Below are 27,724 nucleotides of genomic sequence, written 5' to 3' on the forward strand. Positions count from 1 at the left end.
ATTAAATTTCTAGTATTCTTGTTTTCACAGGATTATTCACATTTATTAATTCAGTAAACATTTATTAAATCTTATTATATACCAAGTCACTTCTGAGTAATAGAAATATAAAGATAAATATGGGATTGTCCCTGGCATCACAAATTTAAGGAAAAAGCAGACAATTTAAACAGATGCTACATGCTAAGACAGAGTTAGTCAAAGAGTATTAGGAGGAGATAATGGACACATCAACAAAAATTTTCCGAACTGTCCAGGTAGACTTTGCAAAGTGGAGTAAGAATTATATAGGGAAGAGAGGCCACTGTGTGAATAATTGTGGAGGCATGTGAGAGCTGGCCTATTTGGCTGGCTGTCTAGTGGTGATAATGCGTGAAGGACAATGTGTGAAGGGTCTCATGTGTCATGCGAGGTTGGGCTGTATCTTGTGGACAACAGGTAACCACCAAAGGACATGAAGCATTGGCAAAACAGTTAGATTTGCATTAAAAAGATCATTGGTGAACTATTGAGTAAAGATGACAACTGAACTCACTTAAAACACGAGAAGGTAAAGTTGAGGAATTTTTTTTTCAGAAAGAGCAAAAATAAGAGATAAAACATAAGAAAGGAAAAAATATGTATCTGTCCAGTGAAGGTAAACACCTAAATAATAAGAGTTCAGGGGGAAAGAGCAGAGTAAAGTAAATTAGGAAATCTCAGAAAAATAATTGGAGAAAATATCCCAGTTTCTAAAATACAGGAATTTCTAGATTGATGAGGTTCACCAAATACTTAGCAAATGAATGAAAATAGGCTGGAACACTTCATTCTGAATTTTCCAAACCTTGTTTCCATAGAGAAATATAAAAACAGATTACAAACAAAGGATCATAAGTAGCTTTGGATTTCTTAACACCAACTTTGGAAACCAGAAGAAAGTAGAACATGACTCAATATCAACCTGGAATTTTATTTTCTTTTTTCTTTTTATTCTATTTTAAGTATATTTTATTGATTATGCTATTACAGTTGTCCCAGTTTTTTTATCCCCTTTATGTCCCCTCCACCCTGCAACACCCCACCCTCCAGCATTCCTTGCCCCCCCTTAATTCATGTCCATGGGTTGTATATGTAAATTATCTGGCTTCTCTATTTCCTATACTATTCTTAACCTACCCGTGTCTATTGTATGCCTACCAATTATGCTTCTTATTCCCTGTACCTTTTCTCCCATTCTTCCTCCTCCCCCTCCCCATTGATAACCCTCCATGTGATCTCCATTTCTGTAGTTCTATTCCTATCCTAGTTCCTTGCTTAGTTTGTTTTGTTTTGTTTTAGTTTCAGTTGTTGATAGTTATGAGTTTGTTGTCATTTTTTGTTCATGGTTTTTGATCTTCTTCTATTTCTTAGATAATTCCCTTTAACATTTCATATAATAAGGGCTTGGTAATGATGAACTCCCTTAACTTAACCTTACCTGGGAAGCACTTTATCTGCCCCTCCATTCTAAATAATAGCTTTCCTGGATAGAGTAATCTTGGATGTAGGTCCCTGCCTTTCATGACTTCAAATACTTCTTTCCAGCCCCTTCTTGCCTGTAAGGTTTTTCCTGAGAAGTCAGCTGATAGTCTTATGGGAACTCCTTTGTAGGTAACTCTCTCCTTCCCTCTTACTGCTTTTAAGATTCTCTCCCTATCTTGAATCTCGAGTAACTTAATTATGATGTGCCTTGGTGTGTTCCTCCTTGGGTCCAATTTCTTTGGGACTCTGAACTTCCTACACTTCCTGAAAGTCTGTTTCCTTCACCAGATTAGGGAGTTTTCCATCATTATTTGTTCCGATAAGTTTTCAATTTCTTGCTCTTCCTCTTCTTCTTCTGGCACTCCTATGATTCAGATGTTGGAATGTTTAAAGTTGTCCTGGAGGTTCCAAAGCCGCTCCTCATTTTTTTGAATTCTTGTTTCTTCATTCTGTTCCAGTTGGATGTTATTTCTTTCTTCTGCTCCAAATTGCTGATTTGAACCCCAGTTTCCTTCCTGTGACTCTTGGTTCCCTATATATTTTGCTTTATTTCACTTTGGGTAGCCTTTATTTCTTCCTTCATTTTGTGACTGAGCTCAATCAGTTCTGTGAGCATCCTGATTACCAGTGTTTTGAACTCTGTGTCTGATAGGTTATCTATCTCCTTGTCCCTTAGCTCTTTCTCTGGAACTTTGATCTGTTCTTTCATTTGGGTCATATTTCTTTGTCTCGGTGCACCTACTATGTTGTATGGGGCAGAGCCTTAGGTATCCGTCAGGGCAGGGCAACCCTCTTTGCTGTGTTGTTGTGCTATCTGTGGGGGAGGGGTCAGAGAGGGAACAATGCCACTCACTCAATTCGCTCTAACCCCACTTTCCAAGAAACTCTCTTGTGACACTGGGAGTTTCTCCCACCTTTGCAACCCACACAATATTTATAGCTAGAGGTTTTGAGTCTTTAGTTTCCTGGTGAGCCAGCCCTTCCTCACCCATGTGGTCCTCTGTCTTGCCACAAGTCCTCTCTGCCCGCGTGGCTGCGCATCTCCCTCCCCCCCTTCTACCAGTCTAGATGAATGTTTCTTTAACTCCTTGGTTGTCAGACTTCCATACAGATTACTATCCTGGCAGTTCTGGTGATACTGTTTTTAAATTGGTTGTCAGCCTCCTTTTAGCTGTGAGAGGAAGCAAAGTGTTTCTCCCTATGCCTCCATCTTGGCTGGAACCTCTCAACCTGGAATTTTATACTCAGAGAACTTATTAAGCAAAATTTTGTTAATTGAGAGATAGAGAAATAGAGATATATCTTCATCCTTTACAGTGGGAATGATTAGATACTGCCTAAAACTGAACGATCAAGAAATAAGATTATAAGCATTTTATCAACAGATAGGGAGATATAAATACCAGAAGAATCACCTCTAAAACTTGAAAGTGCTTGTCTCAGAGAAAATAAGATGAACAAACTCTGAGGATATAATGTACCACATGGTGACTATAGTCAATAATACTGTGATGTGTTCTTGCAATTTACTGATAGAGTGGACCTGACATATCCTCTCCACATGCATACAAAAAGTAACTGTGTGAGGTGATGGACATGTTAATTAAGTTGATTGTGGTGATCATTTTACAAAATATACATACATATGTCAAGTCATCAGATTGTATACTTTAAATATGTATAATTTTGTCAATTACATCCCAATAAACCTAACATTTGATTAAATGAAAAGAGGGAAATATTTTTCTAGCTGCATAATAGAGAATAGATTGGAAAGATGTAAGAATGTAGGTAAGAAGACAATTTAGGAGGCTCTTGTACTACCAGCAAGCCCAGACCTAATGGTAGGGTAAAACAGAGGTGAAAGCTTTGAAAAATAGTTTAGAGGAAACAGAAACTGCATTTAGTTTGTATAGATATATAGTAAGCAGCAGAGAGCATTTTGTCCTGGAACCTAGGAACTAGAAATAGTTAGAACCACAGGAATTGGAAGAAATTTTATAGAAAACCTGTAAAGTGAAAAGAAATGAGAGTCTAAGGCTAGAACATCCTTCTTTTTGGATTCTTTTTTCTTTTTGCTGTTCCACTTGGGTGTTTTTTGCTTCCTTATGTTCCAAATCACTGATTTGATTCTCGGCTTGATCCAGTCTACTGTTGATTCCCTGTAAATTGTTCTTTACTTCACTTTGTTTATCCTTCATTTATGACCTATCCTTTTTTGTGCTGTTGAAGTTCTCACTAAGTTCTTTGAGCATCCTTATAAGCAGTGTTTTGAACTCTGCATCTAGTAGGTTGCTTGTCTCCATTTTGTTTAATTCTTTTTCTGGAGTTTTGTAACGGTCTTTCATTTGGCACATGTTTCTATGTCTTCTCATTTTGGCTGCCTCCCTGTGTTTGTTTCTACGTATTAGGTAGAGCAGAAACTTACTACATTAGGCCACTCTTAAAGCTATGTCTCCCAGGCTTTAAGAGTGGCTTAATGTAGTAAGTGTCCTGTAGCCCCATGGCATAGTCCCCCTGGTCACCTGACTGGGCATCCCAGATGTGCCTCCTATGAGGGCTGTGTGCACCCTCCTATTGTAGTTGGGCCTTGATTGCAGTTGGCACATCTATGGGAGTAGTTTACACCCAGGCCGATGGCTGCAAGGACTGGCTGTGACCACCATGGAGGATCTGCTCTGCAAGGTCTGAGCCCTTGGAGCAGGACTTGCTTCATTGGAGCTCTGTTGCCCACTCAGTGCACCCCCTGAGTGTGCCATTCATGGGGATATTTGGGTGATGCTTCAATGTGGTCTGAACATGTCCAACAGGTGTGCTGGCTCTGGGACATCCCAAGAGGTGCAGGCCAAGGTGAGCCACTATCTGTGTCCTGCCTGGGACCAGCAGGCATGGGCTACAAAGTGATCTGCAAGTGGCTGCTATCTGTGCTGAGCTTGAAAGTGTCCAGGAGAGGCCAAGCCACGAACCAAAGGTAGCTGCTTCTAATGCTGGGCCTGGGACTACTTAGCAAGAGGTGTGGTACATGCTGAGGCCCAATGCTGCTTTTGGAGAGGTTTGTCAACCTCTTAGGGATTTTAGGAACGTTCAAACATGAGCCAAAACAGACCATTGTATGGAAGTGACTTGGGCGGGCCTGAGAGTTGGGTGGAATGGGGTTTCAACAAATCACCAGGGCCAGGGAACTGTGTTAATCACATTCATGGAAACTCAGATGGTGCCTGACTGCTTGCTCTGGGTGGGGGGAGGGTTTAGTGAAGGAATAATGGCCTCTGCCAGCACTTTGGTCTGGGAGAAAGTTGCCCTGATGCCAGAGAACTCAGTTCTTCCTCATATGTCTCTGGTGCCTTTCGAGCTGCTGCCCCAGCACTAAAGCCCTGGGTGAGTGAGTCTGAGTAAGTCCAGGCATGAGTCCTTTAGGAGTTATGTCTGGGACTCCAGGAGCCCTCTGCCTCACTCAGCCACAAATCCCACTGGTTTTCATATCCAGAGGCTGTAGGGACTTCCCTTCCCATAGCCTCTGGAATGCTGGGCTAGTGGGTCTGGTTCCTTGCTTCTCCAGGGGGGAACCTCCCCAGCTGAGATATCCCGCCCAGTTTTTAACCAACACACATTGGTGTGGGACTAGTCCCTCCTACCAGTCTCAATGTGGCTTCCTCTGTATTTCCTTAGTTATAGGACTTCTGTTCAGCTAGACTTCAAAAGATTCTCAGCGATGGTTTTTGTGTAGCTTAGTTGTGGAAGGATGCAAGCACCACATTTACCTACTCTACCATCTTGACCAGAATCTCTCTTTGGGGAAACTGAGACAGAGAAAAGATGAATTGATTTGACCAAGGTCATATAGTGTGAAGTTTCCATTAAAAAGATACATCTCCACACTCAGTTCACAGATGCTTCCACTACTTTTAAACTCATCGCATATTTGAAATTGTACTGGACTGTGACTCTGAAAATTATCTTTTAAGGGCTTTGGTTTGGGGAACAATAAGTAGCATTTGGCCATACCACCTTAACAGTAAGTCTGAAAAATTAGGGGAAGTAAGACTACTTCTGAAGTTTCCCCAACTCTGCACTGAAAAGAAGTTGCCTTGGAGAGTCTTAAACAAACTAGGCCCCCAGATGAATCTGCAAAGCATTTATTGTCATTGGCTAACATTCAGAAATCTTTGAATTTAAAGAGATACTTTTTTATTGAATTCACTAGCAGTATGCAACCATTTAGGGAAGGAAGAAGATTGTCAAATATTAATACATTATATTAATGCAAATATTAATGTAAGCAGTTAGAATTTTCTAAATGGATCAAAATTTATTCTGTGGATTACCTTTCAGATTTTCTAATCCTTTAGTACCAATTTGAGGATTTATTATTTCTTTCTTAAATAGGACAGATTGAGATAGGAGTAAAAATTTATTACAATTGAGTAATTGATAGAAACTACTCTTAGTCAGATTTATGTCCTGTAAGCTTTTATTATTTTAACAAAACTGAGCCTAAGTTATTTGGTTCTCTTATTTATGTGAAGCTATTGAGACACATGAATTCTAGCATTGCTTAAAGAAGTAGGTTTTTTTTAAATCAATGAAATAATTGTTTGGTCACTTTGGAAACAAGCAATTGCTTATGAAGTTATTATCCCACCCAGCAGTTCCACTCCTAGATTTTTACCAAAGAGGTATGACTTTTGTCTACCGAAAGACTTGGACATAAATATTTACAGCAATTTTATTCATAATAGCCAAAATCTAGCAATAACTTAAATGCCCATCAGTGAGCGAGTGAATCAACAGTTGCCTTTTAGTCATAGGATGGGATACTGTTACCAAACAGCAGGAGAGGTCCTGCTGCCTCCCCCACCCTTTAGGGAAAACTCCAGAAGCAGAGGTCTGATGAAAAAGAAAGGAGTCTTTATGCAAAGGCTACACAATTTTGGAATAACAACTTTGCATATGCATTAGTCACTCAAGCCTATCAACTAAGGCTAAAACCTTTAAATCTTGAGCTCCAGCTTTAATCACTTAAGTGTATCAATTAAGACTAAAATCTTTTAACTCTTGAGTTCCCCGTTAGTTTTTAATTATCTTATTTCAATAAGGTTAGCTTACAAACTAAAACAACATAAGATATAAAAGCTACACGATTTTGGAAGAATGGTAGGCTTCTACCTCAGAGCCCGTCTCCTGTAGAACACCCAAAGGAAAATAACCCTGCCACAGGCCAGAGCAGCCCTAGGCCGCACCCAGACTTCCTTCTCCCATTGAAAATTCCGTCCTTTGGGAAATGCAGGTGGCTGTAGCATGGCCCATCCAGGCATCCTCAAGGAAGAGGACAGTGAGTCTCTCTCTGCCTTCCTTCTGTTTTAAATCTTCTCACCCATAATTCCATGCACTCTGGAGGCACTCAACTTCTCAGGCAATCTCACCCTAGACAATTTACCATTGCCTCAGGCAATTTCCTCCTAAAGTCCCTCCTACTCCTCCCTGATCTTCTCTCTCTATCAGTACCACTCAACAATAGAAAAGAATGATCTAGTGAAATGCACAATAAAGAACATACACTGTTTGACTGATATGAAATGATCTTGTATTCTAGAATAGGCAAAACTAGTGTATCAGGATGGAAAGCATCAGTGATTGCCTGAGGCCAGGTGAGGGGTGAGAATTGACTGTAAAAAGAGGACAAGGCAACTTTTTGAGGTAATAAGGGAACTTTCTGAGGTGATGTTATTGTTCTGTATTTTCTTTGAAATATTTCCAGAGTTGTTTCAATCAGTTGTGGTAAGGTTATAGACAGAGAAACAGCTGCCTTTGAAAGAAGAATACATAATTTACAGTTCCCAAGAGGAGGGGGCGTGCCGTAAATTCAGGGCCAGATGGGAAAGTTCCTGGGTTAGTCTTGGGAAAGCATGGCCTGGAGGTTGTATTGTGGTCTCCCTGGGAAGAGCTTGGCAGAGCAAGACAAGCGGTTTAAGATTGGCCAGTTTGAATGATTTCAGTGTCCTCAGGCATAGAATGGTCCTAGTTCAGTACCTGGCCCTGGGGTAATGATGTAAGCGGGAGGGGGTGGGGGGAAGCATTGGCTTGCTGTGTGAGAGTTAAAGGGGATGGTTGGGGACTAGACTTTGGATTTGATGGCTTGCATCTGAAAGAGGAGTTAGTTGTTTGCTATATGTAGGATTAATTAGCCCTGGAAGGGGCACTCTTTCTAGGCAGCCAGGCCCCTAGTGTGTCAAAATAGCATAAGATATAGAAAAAAGAATGTGATAACTACACAGGTGTATATTTTTATATATCTGTTGTGTGAAAACTACATCTCAATATAGCTGATTTGAAAAGTTAAAAAAATAGTGAAAGATAATGAGCACATGAAATTACTTAAAACAAGCTAGGAAAATTCATCCTCAAATGCATTAAAAGTTTTAAAATAATACCTGAATGTATAAAAGGACAAGAGCAGCATTGAATATTTAACCATTATAAGTTCATTCAAGCAGTTCCCTTTTTTTCTTTTCTGTGCCGTGACCATTTTCATTTCCTTAATACAAAAAAAGAAAGGGGGCTTTTTCAGTTCTTCAGTGTCTGGGGCTCCTTTGCTGTTTTTTTAAGGCTGAAAAATAAAAGTTTTTGTTAACTTGTCCTTTAATTTTTTTAGTGACAGAGATCAATAGTGCATATAGTATAATATGAAATCAGTTTCACAAGTTTGTCCTTATATCTAGTAGAAATTTGCCTTCTTGTAACTTGTCTCCCTTGCTGGACTCAGGAATTTTAATTGCCCACTGGAGTGACATAGGATTCCTCTAATCCTTCTTCCAAGTAACTTCTCTTCAAATATTTGAAGATGACAGTCATTTCCCCTTAAATTTGTTTATTTGAATTCCAGGAAAGGAATCAAGTTCATTCCTTTCCTAACTTCTCTAAATCACTTCTCCCTATTATTTTGTTTCTATTTTTTGTTTCGCTGATTTTTCTTTATTTCTAATATCCAGCATAAAAGCATCAAACCTGTATTTTCATTGATTTGGTCCACACTTGTATGTGTTCATGTGTGTGTGAGGGAGGAAAAAGGAGGAAGGATGGGAGGTGGGGGAAATGTGCATGCAGGAGAGCATGACATATATGTGAAGTTAGGGGTCAGACACACCTGCAGAATTAATTCTAGCTCATTCTCAGTGACTTTGAGCGAATTACTTAATTTCTTTGAGCCTCAGTTTCTTGACTTGAAGACGATAATAATGCTGATTCTCATGTGAGGATAAGAGGTGCATATGAATTACCTTATAGGTCTAGCACATGGTAAGCACTCAATGCAGAAGAGCTCCAGTGTAGAATACAGTGTAGGTGAAGCTGTCATCTGTGGATTCACCAACTCCAGTACTAGCCTAAAACACAAACTCTGTGGGGCAATCACCGTGCAATGCCTTAACATCAAGAGCCACAAGCGCGAGTAGAATCAAAACTAGAGGAAGGCCCGTGAGAAGAGCAGCTTCCCAGGCAGTGGCATGGTAGGCATGGTAGGTTAGTGGCATTATCTTAGTACTGGTATGTAAAGAAGAACCTGTTACAAATTACCAATGGTAACACACCGAAAGATTTTATTTGTATATTTCAAGTTCTCCTGGACAAATATATTAGATTATAACATTTTTTTAATGACATTGTGTCAGATGATGTATGACATGGACAAAGGGGGACCCCCCAACAAAGTGGAATTGTCTTCTGGAAGGTAGTCCCCATATAGAACAGGCTTCCCCCACTAGCTAGGTGAGTGTTCTAGGAACCCATCTGTATCAGTGTACCAGATGGCTTGTTGTGAGAGGCTGTGTTCAGCTTAAGTGAATTTTTTTTTTGAAGTCTCTTTTAACACGTCTGCCCATTTCATGATGGGTGATTTACAAGCTTACCCGTCCACACCATGCTGTGTTAAACAGATTTTGACCAAAAGCAGCATGACCCGGTGCCCCACCCTCCCTATTCACCCATTCTCACCCTGAGCGACTTTTCTTTTTGTTTCCCCAGATGAAAAAAGTCCTCAAAGGGAAACATTTTGTAGATGTGGAAGAGGTGAAACAAAAAACAGCAAAAGCTCTAAAAGGCATCAAAATTAACAAGTTCAAAAATTGTTTTGAGCAGTGGAAAAAATGTCTTGATGGGGTATTGTATCAAATGGAGAGTACTTTGAAGGTGACTGAAGTTTAAACGTGTGAGAATAAATACACAATTTTTATAAATAAATTTCAGGTTTTTGGGGTCCCCTTCATATGTTCTAGGAAATCACCCCCTGGAAATACTAATCTAGATTAACGTCCATATTGCAGCCCTGTGCATGGTGCCCCCCCACCACACACACACACACACTCACACCATGGGTCAACGTCAGCAAGCTTGTTGAGCATGGAGTGGATGATTTTTGTGTGTTCTGTAAGATTCTTTATGTAAATTCACTTTTAGGAACCTTGGCTGGGCAGCATAACCAGGACAAAGCAATGTCTGCATCAGGTTTCCTCAAATAGGAATCAATGGAAGACTTCCATGTCCACCACCGTCAGGCTCTTGCTTCTCAAGAAACCACCCAACTCTTGTTTTTTAATTAACTCTGTTTAAATATGACTTATTAACTAAAATTAAAAATAATCATATGTATGATTTATAAAGCAATATTATTAAGTACTAAATCTTGCTATAATTGATAGCATTCATCATTTGCAGTCTTTTTATTTTTGTTTCTTTCTGATCCAATAGACATATTCTTCTCTTTTAGATCAGGAAAGAATTGACTGGATCGCATTATAGGTGTATCTCAACTTTTGAAGAAAACACCAAATTATTTTTCAAATTGTGTCATTTTGCATTACCACCAGCATGCATAAGACTTCCACTGCCTCTACATCCCTGTCTACACTTGGTATTGTCTTCTTTATTCAGTATTAGCCACACTGATAGGTATACAACATCATCTCTTTGTGGTTTTAATGTACATTTCTCTAATAACTAATGATGTTGAGCATCTCTTGATGTCATTATTTGCAAACCATATCTTTTCTGGTGAAGTATCTCTTCAGATTTTTTGCCCACTTTTAAAATTGCATTGTTTGTTTTCTTAATGAGTTTTAAAAGTGTTCTGGGTATAATTTATTTATTCTATTTATTTGTGCAATTATTTTCTCTCACTCTGTGGCTTGTCTTTTCATTCTCTTAACAGTGTCTTTTGAAGAACAGAAGTTTTTAATTTTGGAGTCCAAATTGTTAGTTATTTTATGGATTATGCTATAGATGTCCTAAGATATTTTTACCTGATGTAAGGCCATAAAGCTTCCTTACAGAAATTTTATAGTTTTAGGTGTTACATTTAGGTAACAATCTCCCAATCTCCCTCTTCCTCCCTCCCTCTCTCCCTCCCTCCCCCTTTCTCCTCCTGCCTCCCTCCCTGCCCTCTCTTCTGCATTTCTCTGGGACTCTCTAGGAGGGTTTCCCTTCCTGCAGCACAGTCACAGGTTGGTTCATCACATTTGTGTCCTGTGTCTTAAAGACCAGTCTTTGTGACCTGATGCCCAGTGTTTAAATATGCTTTCATGTCCTTTGTGTGTGTCTTGGTTGTTTCAGGAAGTTGGGAAAATATGGTCTCTCTTACTCAGTCTTGGCTGGAAGTTAGAAATCATGCCTTTTAATTTTGTCTAATTTTCTACTGAACAAACATTTAAAATCTTAAAAGAAAAATTCATCAGTGCCTACTTTAATGGCTTTTGTCTTTGGTGTCATGCTTAGAAACACTTCCATGAAGGCTTATAAAAATATTTACCTATACTTTTTCAAGTATTTTGTCTTATTTTTGTATTCAAATAGTTTATTAATATGGAACACAGTACTATAGGCAATTTGAAAAATAGCTAAAATGGAGGGGGAAACATTTGTATTTTCATCACTAAACACAATGCCAATACACATATTAATGTATTTCCTGTCATGAGTTTTTCTGCTCCCGTGTTATTTTATACAGGTGTAACCCTGGTGTATATGCCATCTACTATGTTCATCCAATGCATGGTATCATCAGCACTTTCATGTTGCCACATAATCTTCATAATCACATTTTAATGGCTGAATTATATTTCATCAAATGATATTTTGCAGTTATGCTACTTTTACCTGTATGGTTAAACACTATAGTTATTTCTCAAACAGACAATATGAAACAGTTTTCAGGCAGGGCATTTTCAGGGAAACCTTAATCCTGCCTCCTTCCACGCACCCCTGTGCCTGTGAGGCCAGAGATGCAGATACGGTCCTCTCCATTTGGCATTGCTTCCCTCCCCAGGCCCATGCCAGTATATTAAAAAAAAAAAATGCCTGTATGAAAATTAGAGTGAAATAAAAACATCAGTTTCTTAATAGTTTAGTGCCAGGGGTATCCAACCTTTGGCATCTCTGGGCCACACTGGAAGAAGAGTTGCCTTGGGCCACACATTAAATACACAAACACTAATGAAAACTGATGAGGAAAAAAAGCTTTTAAGTAAATTTATGATTTTGTGTTGAGCCACATTCATAGACTTCCTGGGCCGTATGCAGCCTGTGGGCCATGGGTCGGATACCCCTGGGTCCGTTCCTCATTACTCATATAATTATAAGTAGAAGGACTTTTTTAAAAGCTTATAATTTATATTTTCCTATGTACTAACTTGACATCTCAGTTATTTTCTAATTATTATTTGTGCTTGGTTGTTTTTAGGGCAGTTCCTGCTCAAGTCAAACACAGCACAAAACAGAATTCTTTGTCAGTACCACCGAAAGGTCAAGGTAAGGTCCACCATGCTGAAGAAAATGGTAATGTGTATGTTATATAAATGTGTATAAGCTGATACATTTAATGCCACTGTCCTCTAACCACAGGGGACTTATTTCCTGGAACCAAGAAAAAATTTTAATGTACATGAAAGTTTATTTCCTTTGGAAAATTCCTTGAGTGTATGTGGGTTCCTGGGTGTAAGGGCATTTCTCCTATGCTGAGAGCTCCTTGAGAGCAGGGCCATCTCGTTGCACACAGAACTCCCAGAGCTCAGCCCATGAGCTGGTATAGCAGGTGTCAACTGAAATCACAGTGTTGGCTGAAGCAGAACGACATGTATTTTCAGTGAGAGAACATATACATCCACATAATCTGTACACACGTGTGCATGCACAGACACGCAGCACACGTGGGGAGAGGGTGAGGGCGTGAGGGGATTTGCTTACACATTTCTTTGACCTGTTTCTTCCCATACCCACTTAAAAAGAAACATAAGAAAAACCATTTCCCCTCCACATGATTTTTAAAATGAAAATCATGATTTAACAGGAGCTCCGAGCCTTTCAGAAAAGCAGAAGGTAGAGTTACAGTCCTTTCTGAATAAAGAATAATAAACGTTTGGCACAGTAAAGAGAGAACTCTGACTTCTGGGAGAAATTCAAGTCTTTCCCCTGCCCCCACATAATTGACTTTCACACAGAAAAACAGTGTCTTTGTTGATGCACAATTTGGCTTCCTTAATGGAATGTGTAAGTTTTAGTGAATGGGGTGAACTTACTGTAAAGAGCCTTACCTGGTGATAACACTCTTTGATCGCTCTACCAAGGGAAAAGGGTAATGTCATAACTATTAAGAACGTGGAGTCTGGATTTGAAACCCAGTTCTACCACTGAATTTCGTAACCTTAGATACACACTTGACCTAAGCTTTCTCATCTATAAATCTATAAAGTGAAGATAATAAGTCCTACCCCACAGGTCATGTGGAGATTAAAGGGGTAAATAGATGCGAATCACCCAGCGGATTGTTAATGGCATAGTAGGCACTTACAAGATGATGGTGGCTATTGTTCTTAACAGTTGTGGCTAATACCTGGGCTTGCTCCTTGTGTGGAGGCTAATGTAATGAGCTGGACTTGGCTTTCTCCCTCTTGGAATGCCTACTGGTCTTAGAAGGTCACGCATGATCCACGGAGACCCATGGGAAGTAAACAGAGCAGACCACAGCTTGGTTCTTATCCAGACATTTGGCCAAGGGGAGGGTAAAAGTTTCTGAGATTCATACAAGATCCAGTCTCAAATACCAGAGCAAGAAAGGAGATGGGACTGAGAAAGAGGACAGTAAACCCTTATCTAGAAATAAAAAGTGTGGATTTCCTATTAATATTTTCTGGTATGTGCCTGTATCTTTGGAAGGTTTCTGCAGTACTGGGTTTGGTCCCTAGCTGATCTCACCTTCCTCATCTGAGCAAGGAAGGAGAGGTGTGACTGCTTAGAAGAAAGAGTATTGGGACAAATGTAGAAAAGCTGGGCTCCTGTCCCAGATCTGCCTCCAACTGGCTGTGGAAACTCAGACAAGTTATTTTGCCCCTAAGCCTCAGCTTCCCTATTAGTAAAGCCAATATTACTAGACATTTTTTAAGCTCTGAAAGGTTGTGAATCTGTGTAACTAAACAATGAGCTACTTGGTTTCTGGCTAATACAGGGAAGTAAAAAAAAAAAACCAAACATGTCACCACTCACACATCCTGCCTACTTTGCTTCTCATCAAGGTTGATTTTATTTTGTTTTTGTGCCTTCCTCTCTGAGCTGTTGCATATGTTTAGTTAACTCCATTGACTTGGTGAGAATATAAGACACCTTCAAGCCTAGCTAGGATTTTATTAGCTCTAGTGAATTCTTCATCACTCACTTCTGGGACAAAGGCTACTCAAGCCCCAACTCAAGATATTGACAGAGAGAGAGACAGAGAGAGAGAGAGAGAGAGAGAGAGTGAGAGAGAGAGAGAGAGAGAACAGCTAAAAGAGCTAAATTAGTCAGGTGCCTTCAGTGTTATAGTCATTCTACCTACCACTTTACACCCTTTGTTTCATTTTATCTTAATAGTAAGGTGGGTATAACCTGTGTTTTGAAGGTTCAGGTACTTTTACCAAGATTGCCAACTGTTAAGTGACTAAGCTGAGATTTGAACCTAGATCAATCAAAATCCAAAACTCACTGTTGGTCCCCAGTATCACACTGTAAATTTATAGGGAATATTTATAGTCTACTTTTAGATCATTTCCCTTTCTTCTCTGGTCAAACATATTGTGCTTAATTACATATATGAATATTTAAAACCATTTTGAACCAAAAAAGGCAGGAATTAGAATTTACATCATGATAAATTATATCAGTAAGGAAAAACAGTATAGTACATGTGAAGCCTAAGAATCATCCAATTATTCATTAATTTACTCATTTGCCTGTCAAATGCTTTCTCTGTAGCCTGGATTCTATTAATATTTTTAACAAAGAAAAATACCAGATTTTTAAATTATGATATTGTTTATATTTCTGTCATCAAATATAATCATTTATGCAATGTGAGAAGTTTGCTGGGAACATGCCATTTCTTAATTAGATGGCTACCTATAAATTATGGTACTTTTGAATTTCAGACTTGTAAACATGCACACATATCATACCCATTGACGTACAGAATTCAGGTAGAACATCACCAGCAGAAGTGCGGGGCTTAAGAAAACGTAGTGCATCACATACTGTCTCCTAGTAAAATACCGCATTCAGTGATCACCAAGCCAATACTCACCAGGAGCTGTGTCAGGTGTCTGAGGGATCCAGAGACACATCGGAGAGTGCCTGCGCTTCTGCAGAACTGAATTCTGTTAGAACAGCAGGTATGTATGCAATGAACTGGAACAAAGCTTGGCAAATGCTGTATGAGAAGTGAGTGTGACAGACTTTGAGAACCAGGATGGAGGGACAGTTGATTAAGCCAGAATTTTGAGGCTGGTCAGGAAACAACGAAGCAGAGAGGAGATGACATTTGCTCAGGACAGTACCACATGTATAGAATTCAAGTAAGTGGAATTTAGGAGTCAAGGCTCATGCATTTGAAGCTAGAAAAGAACCAGAGGAAACTAATTAGAAATTCTAGTGCCCTTGACTTAAATGCTTTTTTAATTTTTAATTTCGAATGAAGACATTTAACATTATAGCTTCACTCTAACGATAATTCGTACTATATTAAAAGCTTTCCACTGTAGTTCGGCAACATCACCGTTCATGCCTGTGGGGAGGTATTCCATACAGACCCTTCAGAAGGCCATTAGACTTACTTCATTACAGTTGTCTGTCTTCTCATGCATTCAGGATTTGGGGACAAGATTTATGGTTTGCCCATAATTTCTCATTTTCAAATGAGAAGCCAATAGAAATATAAGGGTAAGTATTTTGTGTTGGAAATAGCAAATTGTAACAAGTGATAAACTCTGTTTTCGAGGGGAAATGGGTGTGAAACAATGAGATAGGGCCCACTACAGTTGTTCTAACTTTAAATTTGTTGAAGGAAAAGACAAAACCACCACAGTGATTGAAAATGCAAATGAATTTATTTATTTGCTAGATAAAGAAACAGACAAATGAGCAACTTGGCCAAATGCTTCTCTGACAGGAACAATTTATGTTTTTTATATGCCAGAAAGAAGTTCACTGTGAATATGCCATTTAAAGATTGAAGTTTGCACTTTGGAGGAAGCAGGGTGAATTTTAGTCCCCACACAGCTGGTTAAAACATGTCCCGCTGTTCATTGGTCAGGAAAGAGTCTTTGTGTCCGTCCAGGGAGGCTCTGTTGTACTGGACTCACTCAGACTCCTAGTCATGTGCCAGCATCACCATTTGGTTTTGCCATTTCCTCAGTGAGTCTGCAGTGGGTGGAAAGGTCTCCTCATACAGGCCTTCTGACGCTTCTCAGCTCTGTCATAACATTTGTGTTGTTTAAACATAGTTTTCAAATTGTGAGCACAATTTTTATTCAATGAGAGTCACAATAAATGGGGGTCAGAAGACAGCAGACACCGTGTTCTTAATGCCGCCCCCCCCCCCCCCCACCCTGCGGAACCAGTGCAGTCAGCTAAACACGCACTCACCGTCTGCTCCCACGGACTCTCAGAGCCCGCACACTGGCGCGCTGTGTGGCCAGAGCTCTGACCATCTGTCCTGTGAGTTCAGACTTGGATTTGTTTAAAAAACCCTGATTTCCTGATTGAATAAAATGCTTTTAAAATAAGTATGGCAGAGCCTACAAATATATTCCTATGTCTTACAGACATGAAAATATATATCTTACATACATAAGCATTTTGGTATTAGTGAAGGCAGCATGTGGAACTCAAGTAAGGAACATTTGGAGTGGCTTGTTAATTGATTTCTTTTTAAGTGCAGATAAGATGACCTCACTTATTTTATTTTTTCAATTTTTAACCCTCACTCAAGGATGTTTATTGATTTTAGAGAGAGACGGAAGGGTGGGGGTGGGGGCGGGGAGAGCCATCAGTCAGTTGCCTCCTGTACATGCCCTGACCAGGGATCGAACCCACAACCTTTTGTTTCACAGGACGATGCTCCAGCCAACTGGCCCACCCAGCCAGGGCAACCTTACTTATTTTAGACTCTTAGTATTGTTTGGGTTCTTTATAAACTTTTTGATCAATTTTCTGTCTTCGGCAGGCCTTAAATCACCCTGGCCAAGTGGTGAGTAATCAAATACATATTAAATTTTGATGAAAATGCTTTAAACTCTCAAACATCTTTTTAAATCACGTTACTTAAATGATGTGAAAATATATTAGTCTTTATTTTTTTAATGAAACACCAACCTGGAATCCTCAGGTCTGTGTGTTTATGTCAGAAACATTTATTGTCTTTGGAGAGGCAAGGAGCAAAGAACAAAGGGGGAAAAAAGAAACCCAAACTAGGTTCTACTCTCTCATAGCTCAGTCCCAGTTGATAAAAGTGGGCAGCCTATCTAAGCAGAGTTCACATTTTATGAGGATTCAACCTAAACATGGTTTGGTATCATGTTATCTAACTACGGCTCTCTTTTTCGAGCATGGTATTAAAGCCGTTTCTTAAGCTCCTTTCCTATTTTTTCCTTCTCCTCCCCCGCTTCTCGTCCCCTCTCTCACTCTGGGAAAGGACACCAAGAGCTGGACAGTTGAACTCTGGTCATTCTTCTCCCCTTTTTCCAGGCTCTGTGATCTCGGCTAAATCAGTAAAGCCTCCGTCCCTTCTTTCCAATGGGGATGATAATTCTCACCCTGAAGCAGGCAAATGAGATAAGTAAGATATAGTCAACTCTCCTCATTTGCAGCAGTTACCGGAAACACTGAATTAGCGAATTTTAAACCATTGCTCCTAAGAGTTAGGTACCTGTGAGCCTCTGCTCACAGCACATTTTCATCAGCTATCAATACAGAACCCAGTTTTATGTGTGTTTCAGTTTAAAGACACCTCATGTAATTTACGCCCTTCATTCTTTTACATTGAACTCACAGGCACAGCATTTAACACACGACTGAACAAAGCTTATCCAACGTGTATTTTCTTCATAAGACATGTTAGTCTTCTTATGCTCAGGAACACTGGGCAGCATGGCACATCATTCTCGAGGGCTGTTTTAAACAGCGAAGTCACAAACAGAGAAGATACGAAAAATACGGCACTAAATGTACCACAGAAAGGACACTTGTCTCTGAGAGCTGCAACAAGGCAGGGCCCCGTTGACCCTGCCGAGACCATGCACATCAGGTGACTCAGACTTTTTGCTTGTACACGCCCACAGCTGACCACAGAAGCCATGAGTGAGCCAGTGAATTTGCAAATACATAATTTGTGAATGAATAATGAGGATCAATTGTGTATAAATGTACCTTGTAAACTCTGTTAAAGAGCAGAATAAATTGCAGAATAATTTGGGCACTAAAAGTTAGCTTGGGTAACATTTTTTAATCCTCACCCGAGGACATATTTTTTCATTCCTTTTGACAAGAGAGGAAGGAGAGAGAGAAACATCAGCGTGAGAGAGAAAGAGTGCTTGGTTGCCTCCTGTACGTGCCCAGACAGGATTGTACACGTCAGGACCAGGGATCAACCCACAACCTGGGTGTGTGCCCTGACCAGGAATCGAACCCTTAACCTTTTGGTTATGGGATGATGCCCCAGCCAACTGAACCATTTAACTCAGACAGAATAACTACATGCAAAGCTGATTTTTATCTATGTCAAGTTAATAAAATAATAAATACGTTATTTGAAAGTGACCACAAGTTCTTTGTTGAATAAAGCTACAAAGACAACTCTTACTGCAAACTCTGGCTCCTCAGCCCTCACATTTAATGCACAGTAGCAAGGAGAACCACTGTAATTTGATGTTTTGCGTTTAGTGGTTAACATGGCTTTGTGACCTCATTACTGAGGGAAAAACATTCCCCATGTATTACCAAAATATTATGTTTCCAAATATGTGGCATTCATATGGAAACGTTTTGATCTTAACTAGTGGTGTAAATGCTGTTCTTGGATTTTTGGTACCATTTTATGTTGCAGACCAAGTACAAATTGACATTTTTCAAGCTGGTTTTGGTTAACTCCTTAATGTTGGAAATTGGAACTTTCCAATGCAATAACCTCTGCAAAATACCACTATGGATTATTAGCATGTTATGCTGTTGACAGAAGTACAAATGGAAAACATGCACATACCTATAGAAATTTCCTCGCAAAATGAAAATGACCTGGGTGGCCTAAGAGACCCTATACTGGAAGTTAGTTTCCTATTTTGAGATAAAATAGCAGAGGCTGGAATAGTCTTACCAGTAAATTCAGATTATGAGTGTTTTTGTCCTGAGAAATAGCCACATTTCCACGGCTTAAAAAGCAGGCTCCTAGTCAGGTGATCCACTTGGGCATGTGTCAATGTCACTGTGGCCATTTGGCAACAGAGTCTCTCAGAAACTCCAATTAACCATGTAAATATATTTCATAGCTTCACATCTCACTTTGTCAGACCCCTGCTGCCTTTATATCATTAACATAAATGCAGGTGCAAATAGCAGTTATGTACTTTGATAGAAAGCAGTTGGAGACATTTCACTGTGGGACACAACACTTTCCGATTGTGTACATCTGTTCAAATAATGTATCCAGCCCCAGTGACATGAGCACAGGATGGAAACATCTGCCCCTGAGACAGTTGCCATATAGCAGATGCTTACATCTTTATTTAGGCAGATGGCTGGTGTGATGAGTTGAGCTGGAATAAAAGCAAAGAAGTTTGACGGAGGTATTTAGAATGTTATGCAAGCCAAAAATATAGATTAGGCATTTTATGTTTGTAAAAGTCTAATACTCCTAAGAATAGAAATTAATAAACCTAGTGATGCCTTTGATAGAGTAAGCGTATTCTTGTCTTTAAATTAATTGACTCCAAAATCATAAAACATTTACCGAAATTCTAACATTTAACTTGCACTAGCAACAGCAACTAATGATTATTTGGTTTTGATAAAATAATTGAAAATGATTTTGAATGCATGTTAATAACAGTTTAAAAAACAGTACTCCATCAAAAAAAGAAAAACAATGATAGTATATGAGGTCTGTTCAGAAGGTATCCAGCTTTGTATTAAGAAAAATAGAGACATTTACTGAAGAAGATAAAAGATAAAAGAAATAGTGTACATAGGACAATGACGCCTCAGTTCCATTCAAAGTAGGCACCTTGGGACTTCACATAGTTCTCCCACTTGCCATCAGCTGCCCCATTGTATTTTCCTGAATATCATAAACTGTCTGAAATTTCTTCCCTTGCAAAGGTGATTTTAGTTTTGGGAAAAGCTAGAAGTTGGAGGGCACCAAATCTGGGCTGTAGGGGTCTGAGTCACCTGAGTGATTTGATGTTTCACAAAAATCTCTGCACAAGATGTGATGCATTAGCAGCACATTGTCATGATGAAGCTGCCAATCACCAGTTGCCCATAGCTGTGTCCTTCTGAATCATCTGAATAGTTTCCATGGAGGAATGTCCAAGCTTAACACAAAATGTGATGCAGATTCATTGCTCTACTTGCTCAGTCATTTTGAATGTGATGGCCACACAGTACACATGCTCACTCAATGGTGTTACTGCCCCCACTGACTAGTACAGTGAAGTCGTCATTGTTCACACATGTGCATTCCGGTCCACTTTCCCTTGCTGCCAGGTTACATCTGTGTCGCGCAGACTGTTCTCATTATGTTAATAATGGCTGGACTTTTTCTGGACAGACCTTAGTGTATACTACCAGGAGAATCTTGTGATAATATTTCTTAAAATTGAGGGGAAAATACAAATATCCTTAGTTTAAATATAATTTATGACATATTTCATGAATAGAAATTCAAATTAAGTAAAATATCTGAAGCATTATGTATTTATAAGATTTTTTCAAGCATTTTATTATAAAATCTGTATTCTAACTTGTCTCACTAGTGATATTTTCATTATAACTGGCATTTTTATTAGGATACATTAACTTTAGGCACTTTATTTTCAAAACTCTGTCGTGTGGATCTGCTGTATTATGGTTTCAAAAGAAATATGAGAGAAATAAAAACTTGCCGAAAATAAGACAGTTCTAGATTTTATTTTCTATTTCATTCACACATACAGCAAAAAAACCGCATAGAATCTCAAAACTGAGATATTTGATTTCATCTTCAAAAGATCTCAAAAAATTTTTTGTTTGTTTCAGGACCCCTTTACACTCAAAACTTATTGAGTTTGAGTCAGTTGTGTCTGTTGGTATTTGCCATGTTTGAGACCATGAACTGGAAAGTAGGTAGTCATGAGTTCAAGATAATAAATTTATGTTAAGATTACTGTAGCTTAACACAAATAACATTTTATGTTCATGGCTGTTTTCCAAAACAAAAAGTTAATGAGGGGACCGGCATTGACTTTTACTTTTTTGCAAATATCTTTAAAGTCTGGCTTCCTTAAAAATGGTTGAAGTCCCATATCTAGTCCTGCATTCACTATGTTGTGCTATGTCACCCGCCCCCTACAGCCTGTCCCTCAACCTCCATCCCCAGCCGTCAGCCTGCTTTCTATGAGACTCCCTGTTTTGCTTGTTAGTTCGTTTTCTTCATTAGATTCCACAGATGAGTGAGATCTTATGTACTTGTCTTTTTCTGACTAGCTTATTTCACTTAGCGTAATGCTCTCCACTTCCATCCATGCTGTTGCAAGGGTAGGATTTCCTTCTTTTCTACAGCCATGTAGTATTCCATTGTGTAAATGTACCACAGCTGTTTATCCACCCTCTTGATAGATACTTGGGCTGCTTCCAAATCTTGGCTATTGCAAATAATACTGCAGTAAACATAGGGTGCATATGTTCTTTCAAACTAGTGCTTCAGGTTTCTTCAGATAAATTCCTAGAAGTGTAATCACTAAGTCATAAGGTCAGTTCCATTTTTAATTTTTGGAGGTATCTCCATACTGCTTTCCACAGTAGCCACACCAATCTGTGTTCCCACCAACAGGGCATGAGGGTTCCCCATTCTCAACATCCTCACCAGCATTTGTTGTTTGTTGATTTATTGATGATAGCTATTGTGACAGGTGATATCTGATTGTGTTAGTAATTTGCATTTTTCTAATGATTAGTGACATTGAGCATCTTTTCATATGGTTTTTGGCCATAATAATAGACCCTTCTCTTTGGAGAAGAGTCTATTCAGGTTCTTTTTAAATTGGATTTTTGGGGTTTTTGGTGTTGTTTTGTAAGTTCTTTATAAGTTTTGGATGTTAGCCCCTTTTCAGATGTATCATTGGCAGATATGTTCTCCCATCAGTGGGTTGTCTTTTCGTTTTGTTGATGGTTTCCTTTGCTGTGCAAAAACTTTTTTGTTTGATATAGACCCATTTGTTTATTTTTGTCTTTTGTTTCCCTTGCTTGATATGATGTATCAGAAAAAATATTGCTACAAAAAATGTCTGAGATTTTACTACCTATATTTTCTTCTAGGATGTTTATGGTTTTAAGTCTAAAATTTTAAAGTCTTTAATCCATTTTGAGTCTATTCTTCTGTATGGTGTAAGAAGGTGGTCTAGTTTCATTTTTTTGCATGTATCTGTCCAATTTTCCCAACACCATTTATTGAATAGACACTGTTTACCCCATTGTATGTTTTTGCCTACTTTGTCAAATATTATTTTACTATAATGGCATGGATTTATTTCTGGGCTCTTTATTCTGTTCCATTGATCTATTTGTCTGCTTTTATGCCTCTACCATGCTCTGTTGATTACTATGGCTCTAGAGTATAGTTTGGGATCAGTTAGTGTGATTCCTCCAACTTTACTCTTCCTTTTCAAGAGTGCTGTGACCATTCAGGTTCTTTTATGGTTCTATATAAATTTTTGGAATATTTGTTCCAGTTCTGTGAAATATGCTATTGGTTTCTTGATAGGAATTGCATTGACTGTATAGATTGCTGTCAGTAGTATGGACATTTTAATGACATTAATTCTTCCTATCCATGAACATGGTATGTGCTTTCACTTATTTGTATCTTCTTCAGTTTTCTTTTTCAGTGTCTGCAATTTTCTAAGTACAGGTCTTTTACATCTTTGGTTAAATTTATCCCTAGGTATTTTATTATTTGATGGAATTGTAGATGGGATTTTTTTTTTATTTTCTCTTTCTCGTTGTTCATTTTGGTGTATAAAAATGCAACTGATTTCTGGATATTTACTTTGTATCCTGCTACTTTACTGAATTCACTTATTAGATCTGGTACTTTTTTGGTGGAATCTTTAGGGTTCTCTATATACAGTATCATGTCATCTGCAAATAATGACAGTTTTACTTTTTCTTTTCCAAACTGGGTGCTTTTTGTTTCTTATTGCCTGATGCTGTGGCTAGGACGTCCAGTACTATGTTGAATAACAGCGGAAAAAGCAAACATTCCTGTCTTGTTCCTAATCTTAAGGGAAATGCTTTTAGTAACTTTGCATTGAGTATGGTGTAGGCTGTGGTTTGTCATGTATGGCCTTTATTACACTGAGGTATGTTCCTTCTCTTCCCACTTTGCTGAGAGTTTTTATCATAAATTGGTGGTAGATTTTATCAAATGCTTTTTCTGCATTATTGCTATCATTGTGCGGTTTTTATCCTTCATTTTGTTTATGTGGTGTATCATGTTTATTGATCTGCAGATACTGTACCAACCTTGCATTCCTGGAATAAATCCCACTTGATCATGGTGTATGATCTTTTTAATGTTATATGCCGTATTTGGTTTGGTAATATTTTGTTGAGGATTTTGGCATCTACATTCATTAGGGATATTTGCTTATAATTTTCTTTCTTTGTAGTTTGTTTATCTGGTTTTGGAATTAGGATAATGCTGGCCTCCTCAAGTGAACTTGGAAGTCTTCCCTCCTCTTGAATTGTTGGGAATAGTTTGAGAATGATAGGTGTTAGTTCTTCTTTGAATGTTTGGTAAAATTCACCCATGAAGCCTCTGTTTCAGCACTCAGAGCTTTAAAAGGCACATCAAGATCAGGATTTATAAGCCCTGGCTGGCGTAGCTCAGTGGATTGAGCGTGGACTGCGAACCAAAGCATTGTAGGTTTGATCCCCAGTCAGGGCACATGCCTGGGTTGCAGGCCACAGCTCCCAGCAACTGCATATTGATGTTTCTCTTTCTCTCTTTCTCCCTCCCTTCACTCTCTAAAAATAAATAAATAAAATCTTTTAAAAAAGAAGCTTAAAAAAAAAGATCAGGATTTATAAATTGTACCGCCTTTTTGTTGTTCCACTGAGAGAGCATGTGGGAGGGAATGTGACTGCTTGAACAGTTTGCTGTCTCTGCCTTAGTTCATGCTAAGGCACTGTAGCAGTGTTACCCAGTTCTCCCTTTTGCCTGTCAGTGCAACACTGGAAAGGCCAACATAGTGGAAAAGGAAGTGACATCTTAGTATTGGTGTGAGAAGGGGTCGCTGGGACCCTCCCTCCACAGGGTTTGCAAACCACCCTTTGAGAAATTCAACGATCCCGTGTAATCCTCTCTTGTAAAGGGAGAAACTAAAGCCAATGAGGATATTGTGTTGCTCAGACTCATTCGTAGTAGATGGAAGAACCAAGGTCACCTCTGCTCTCTTATATGTAAAGAAGTTTGTCTGGTTTTCCCCAAGGAGCCCTTCTAAAAATGGAAAATTCCCCAGATCCCAACCATAGGCCACAGCACTGATATTTTATCAAGTTTACTGAACAGGCACATGAGGAATTTAGAATTTCTTTCTGAATCTTTAGACTTTTTCGTTTAGGCCCAATGTTCTTCAGTCACCTCAGCTTTAAAGGCAGGTAGTATGGGTTTAGAAAATATCTAGGAAATTTATATTATTTGTAAAATTATAAAAGACTTAGTAATGATTTTTTTTCATTTTTCTCGTAAAAACTGTCAGTACTTAAAAGTATTATTAAATTTATTGTTAATTGTTGCTTGGAAAAAGCCACTTTGGTATGAGTCTGACTTGTTCACCGGAGCTCTGTAAAAGAAGGTGCACGCGTAAGCAGCCTGGTGCAACACCTTGGCTTGGGCACTGGGAGGGGAATCACTCTGTAAATGTCGTTACCTACCTCTCTGGCAACTGTACTGTACATCCCTCCCTCCTAACAGTGATACTGTGATTGGAAAAGGTTAGTCAATATGATCTCGATTTTATTATCAACACAGAGATGGGTTATATGGCACATACCCGCATAGGAGGTAGACTAGCATAAACAGATAAATTGCAGAATAGTTTAGAAAGGTCAGTGTGTTGAAATCTGGCTGGATTCAAATCCAGCTGTCACTTACTAGCTCTGTGCCCTTGCAAGAAACTCAGTTTCTGCATCTGTGGACTGAAGATATTAATATCAAGAGCTGCTGAAGGACTAAGTGAGGTGATAAATTAAGCACCCAGTCTGACTCCTGACAGAAAGACATTTTAATACTGCATACCAGAATTCAAGGGTTTAGGAGGTTTAAGAAAGAATAGAAGTCTGTGCATAGAGACAGGGAACATATACACCATCCACGGTAAGTAACTTCGTTCCTGAAGAAAAGAAGGGATAGGGCAGTAGCTTGAAGAGGAAACAGAGTCCAAGGACTCTTACCAGTTGTTTTGTTTTTTATTTGTGTGGGTGTGCATTCAGCAATAACAAAGGAAAAAGCAAGACAGCGCCGTTGAAGGTTAATAGTTCACTCATTCAGTAACTAACACCTTGTGTGACTGCCATGTAACAGGTACCGATCTAGGGACAGAGGTCCTGGTGAAGAACAAACAAGCCCCCGCTTTCTTGGAGCTAACATTCTAGTGGCAGGAAAGCAGGTGAATAATCTCATTGCAAGGGGAAGTGCTGTGAAGGACAAAACCTGGGGCAGAGCCTCTGCCTTGGGGTAGGATGGTCAGGGAGGACCTCCCTGACCAGAGGGCTCTCTGCTGGAGTGGGGTCCTCGAGGCAGCACAAGGGGCCTGGAGGGAAGCATGGGGTGCAGAACAGGCTGGAAATGCTCCATCTTCTTACTCTGAGAGAAACATTTTTTCCACATTCTAATGTTTCAGGACTTGAGGTGGATGAGTTGTGTATTTAAGAGTGTGCTCCTCCCTTCTTTCCCTGCACCCTAAAAAGGGTAAATTAATTTGTGTTGTGTAATTGAAGAAGAGAGTTTAGAAGTAGGAAGAAGTAATGGTGAATGAATTCCTACTGGATGGCCTCTCTTTTCTCCATGAGGTCTCAGGCCCCTCAGGCTGCTATACCAAAGCACCAGAGACTGGCTGGCTTACAAACAGAAATTCACTTCTCACAGCCCTGGAGGCTTAAAGCCCAAGAGCAGGGTGCCAGCATGGTTGGGTTCTAGTGAGAGCCCTCTTCTGGGTTGCAGACTGCCATCTTCTCCTTGTGTCCTCACATGGCAGGAAGAGGGCAAGAGAGCTCGCTTGGGGTCCCTTTTATGAGGGCACTGATCCCATTCATGAGGGCTCCATTCTCATGAGCTTCCAAAGGCTCCACCTCCTGATACCACTACACCGGGTTGTGAGGATTCAACATATGAATTTGAGAGGAACACAGACAATCAGTCCATTGCAAGGTTAATGCCCCAAATCATTGGCAGGAGAGAAGAGGGCCGTGGGGGAAAGGTGAAGGGGGCAGTGAGACCTGGGCTAGCCCCTGAGCGAACTGAAAGGAGCCTGCAGAGATAGGAAACAGATAATGGGTTAGGTCGGCAGTTGGAGACTGGAAACCTTAAGTTTACACTGTTGTCCAGGGTTCACAGTGGTTGGACTTCTCCCGCACTGGGTAGCCAGCAGTGTGAGTGGAGCACATGGAGGAGCCAGTGGGGGAGATACTGCAGGAAGACAGCAGCGGGGTGAACCCACAGTATAATGGCTGGGAGTGTTTGTGGATGGTCAGCTATGAAGCCTGCCCCAGAACCAGGAGTACCTGCCTACATGCACACACATCCTAATGTGAAGAGCCTCAAAGAGAAGAGAGCACAGATGAATTGCATAATCCCTCCACCTCAGAGAAAATGGAGAGTGAACTCTTGCATATTCCTAACCTGTAGCTGAGAGTAAACATTTCCTTCAACCAAGTTCTGTAGATGTCATCAAAGTACAATAAAGATACTGGAAAAGAAGCTGGGCAGAATTCAAAAGAAAAGGATTCTTAAGCAGTCCACAGCTTTTAAACTTTGATGACTTTGCTCTGTGTAGTAGGTCATGTCAGCATCTGACTACATTAGCTGCACCTTGGAATCTGTTATGCTATTCACTCATATGCAGCCAGCCTACACAGCTCCCCACAGGTAACTACTGCAAATCCAGGTGTCTCAGTACCAGCCAGTGCCTGGGGCTTCACTTGCTTTTTCTGTACTTTCTTCAAAGTCTCAGTATTGTAGGTGGTCTCTTTATGTTACAGTAAAATATGCCTTGATTAAAGAAATAAGTAACAGTCAAAAAACCCCAAAAAACAAAAACTTACAAAGTAGGAGTTTTAGGGAATACTTACGGCCATAAAAGAATATACACAGTCCTGTGTGTTAGTATTTATGAATCATGAACTATTTGGCATTAAAGTTGAAGCATAAAAAAACCTGCAGTAAAAAAAAAGTTATAAATCACTGTGAGTTGAAGATAAATCAGAACTGAAGATAAAGCATCTATAAAACTATACTATAAAAGGGAGGAACGAGTACTTCAGTTTTTAAAGTGCAGTTTGCCAACTTTGCATATGAACTAAATCCATTTTTGAAATTATAGTGTAAAAATAAGAACGTCTTTTTGATTCTATCCCTTGCTTTCAACTATACTGCTGTTGAAACATGGTGCTCTTTTAC

General features: G+C 39.4%; 1 protein-coding gene across 24 annotated transcripts in view; it reads left to right on the top strand.

Annotated features, from left to right (window-relative positions):
• Positions 1-27,724, top strand: part of ZNF438 (zinc finger protein 438) — a 170,553-nt gene that overhangs the window by 129,431 nt on the left and 13,398 nt on the right. For 23 of the 24 annotated variants that reach the window (XM_045857828.1, XM_045857822.1, XM_045857826.1 and 20 more), the window contains one exon: positions 12,233-12,300. In XM_045857828.1, the coding sequence (XP_045713784.1) occupies positions 12,233-12,300 (68 nt within the window). Of the gene's footprint in view, positions 1-12,232; positions 12,301-15,126; positions 15,189-27,724 lie in introns of those variants that run through there. The other variant, XM_045857843.1, reaches the window with a different exon arrangement.

The sequence above is a fragment of the Phyllostomus hastatus genome, unplaced genomic scaffold, assembly GCF_019186645.2.
Source record: "Phyllostomus hastatus isolate PE091 unplaced genomic scaffold, TTU_PhHast_1.1 phas_scaffold_1674, whole genome shotgun sequence".
NCBI classification, from domain to species: Eukaryota; Metazoa; Chordata; class Mammalia; order Chiroptera; family Phyllostomidae; genus Phyllostomus; species Phyllostomus hastatus.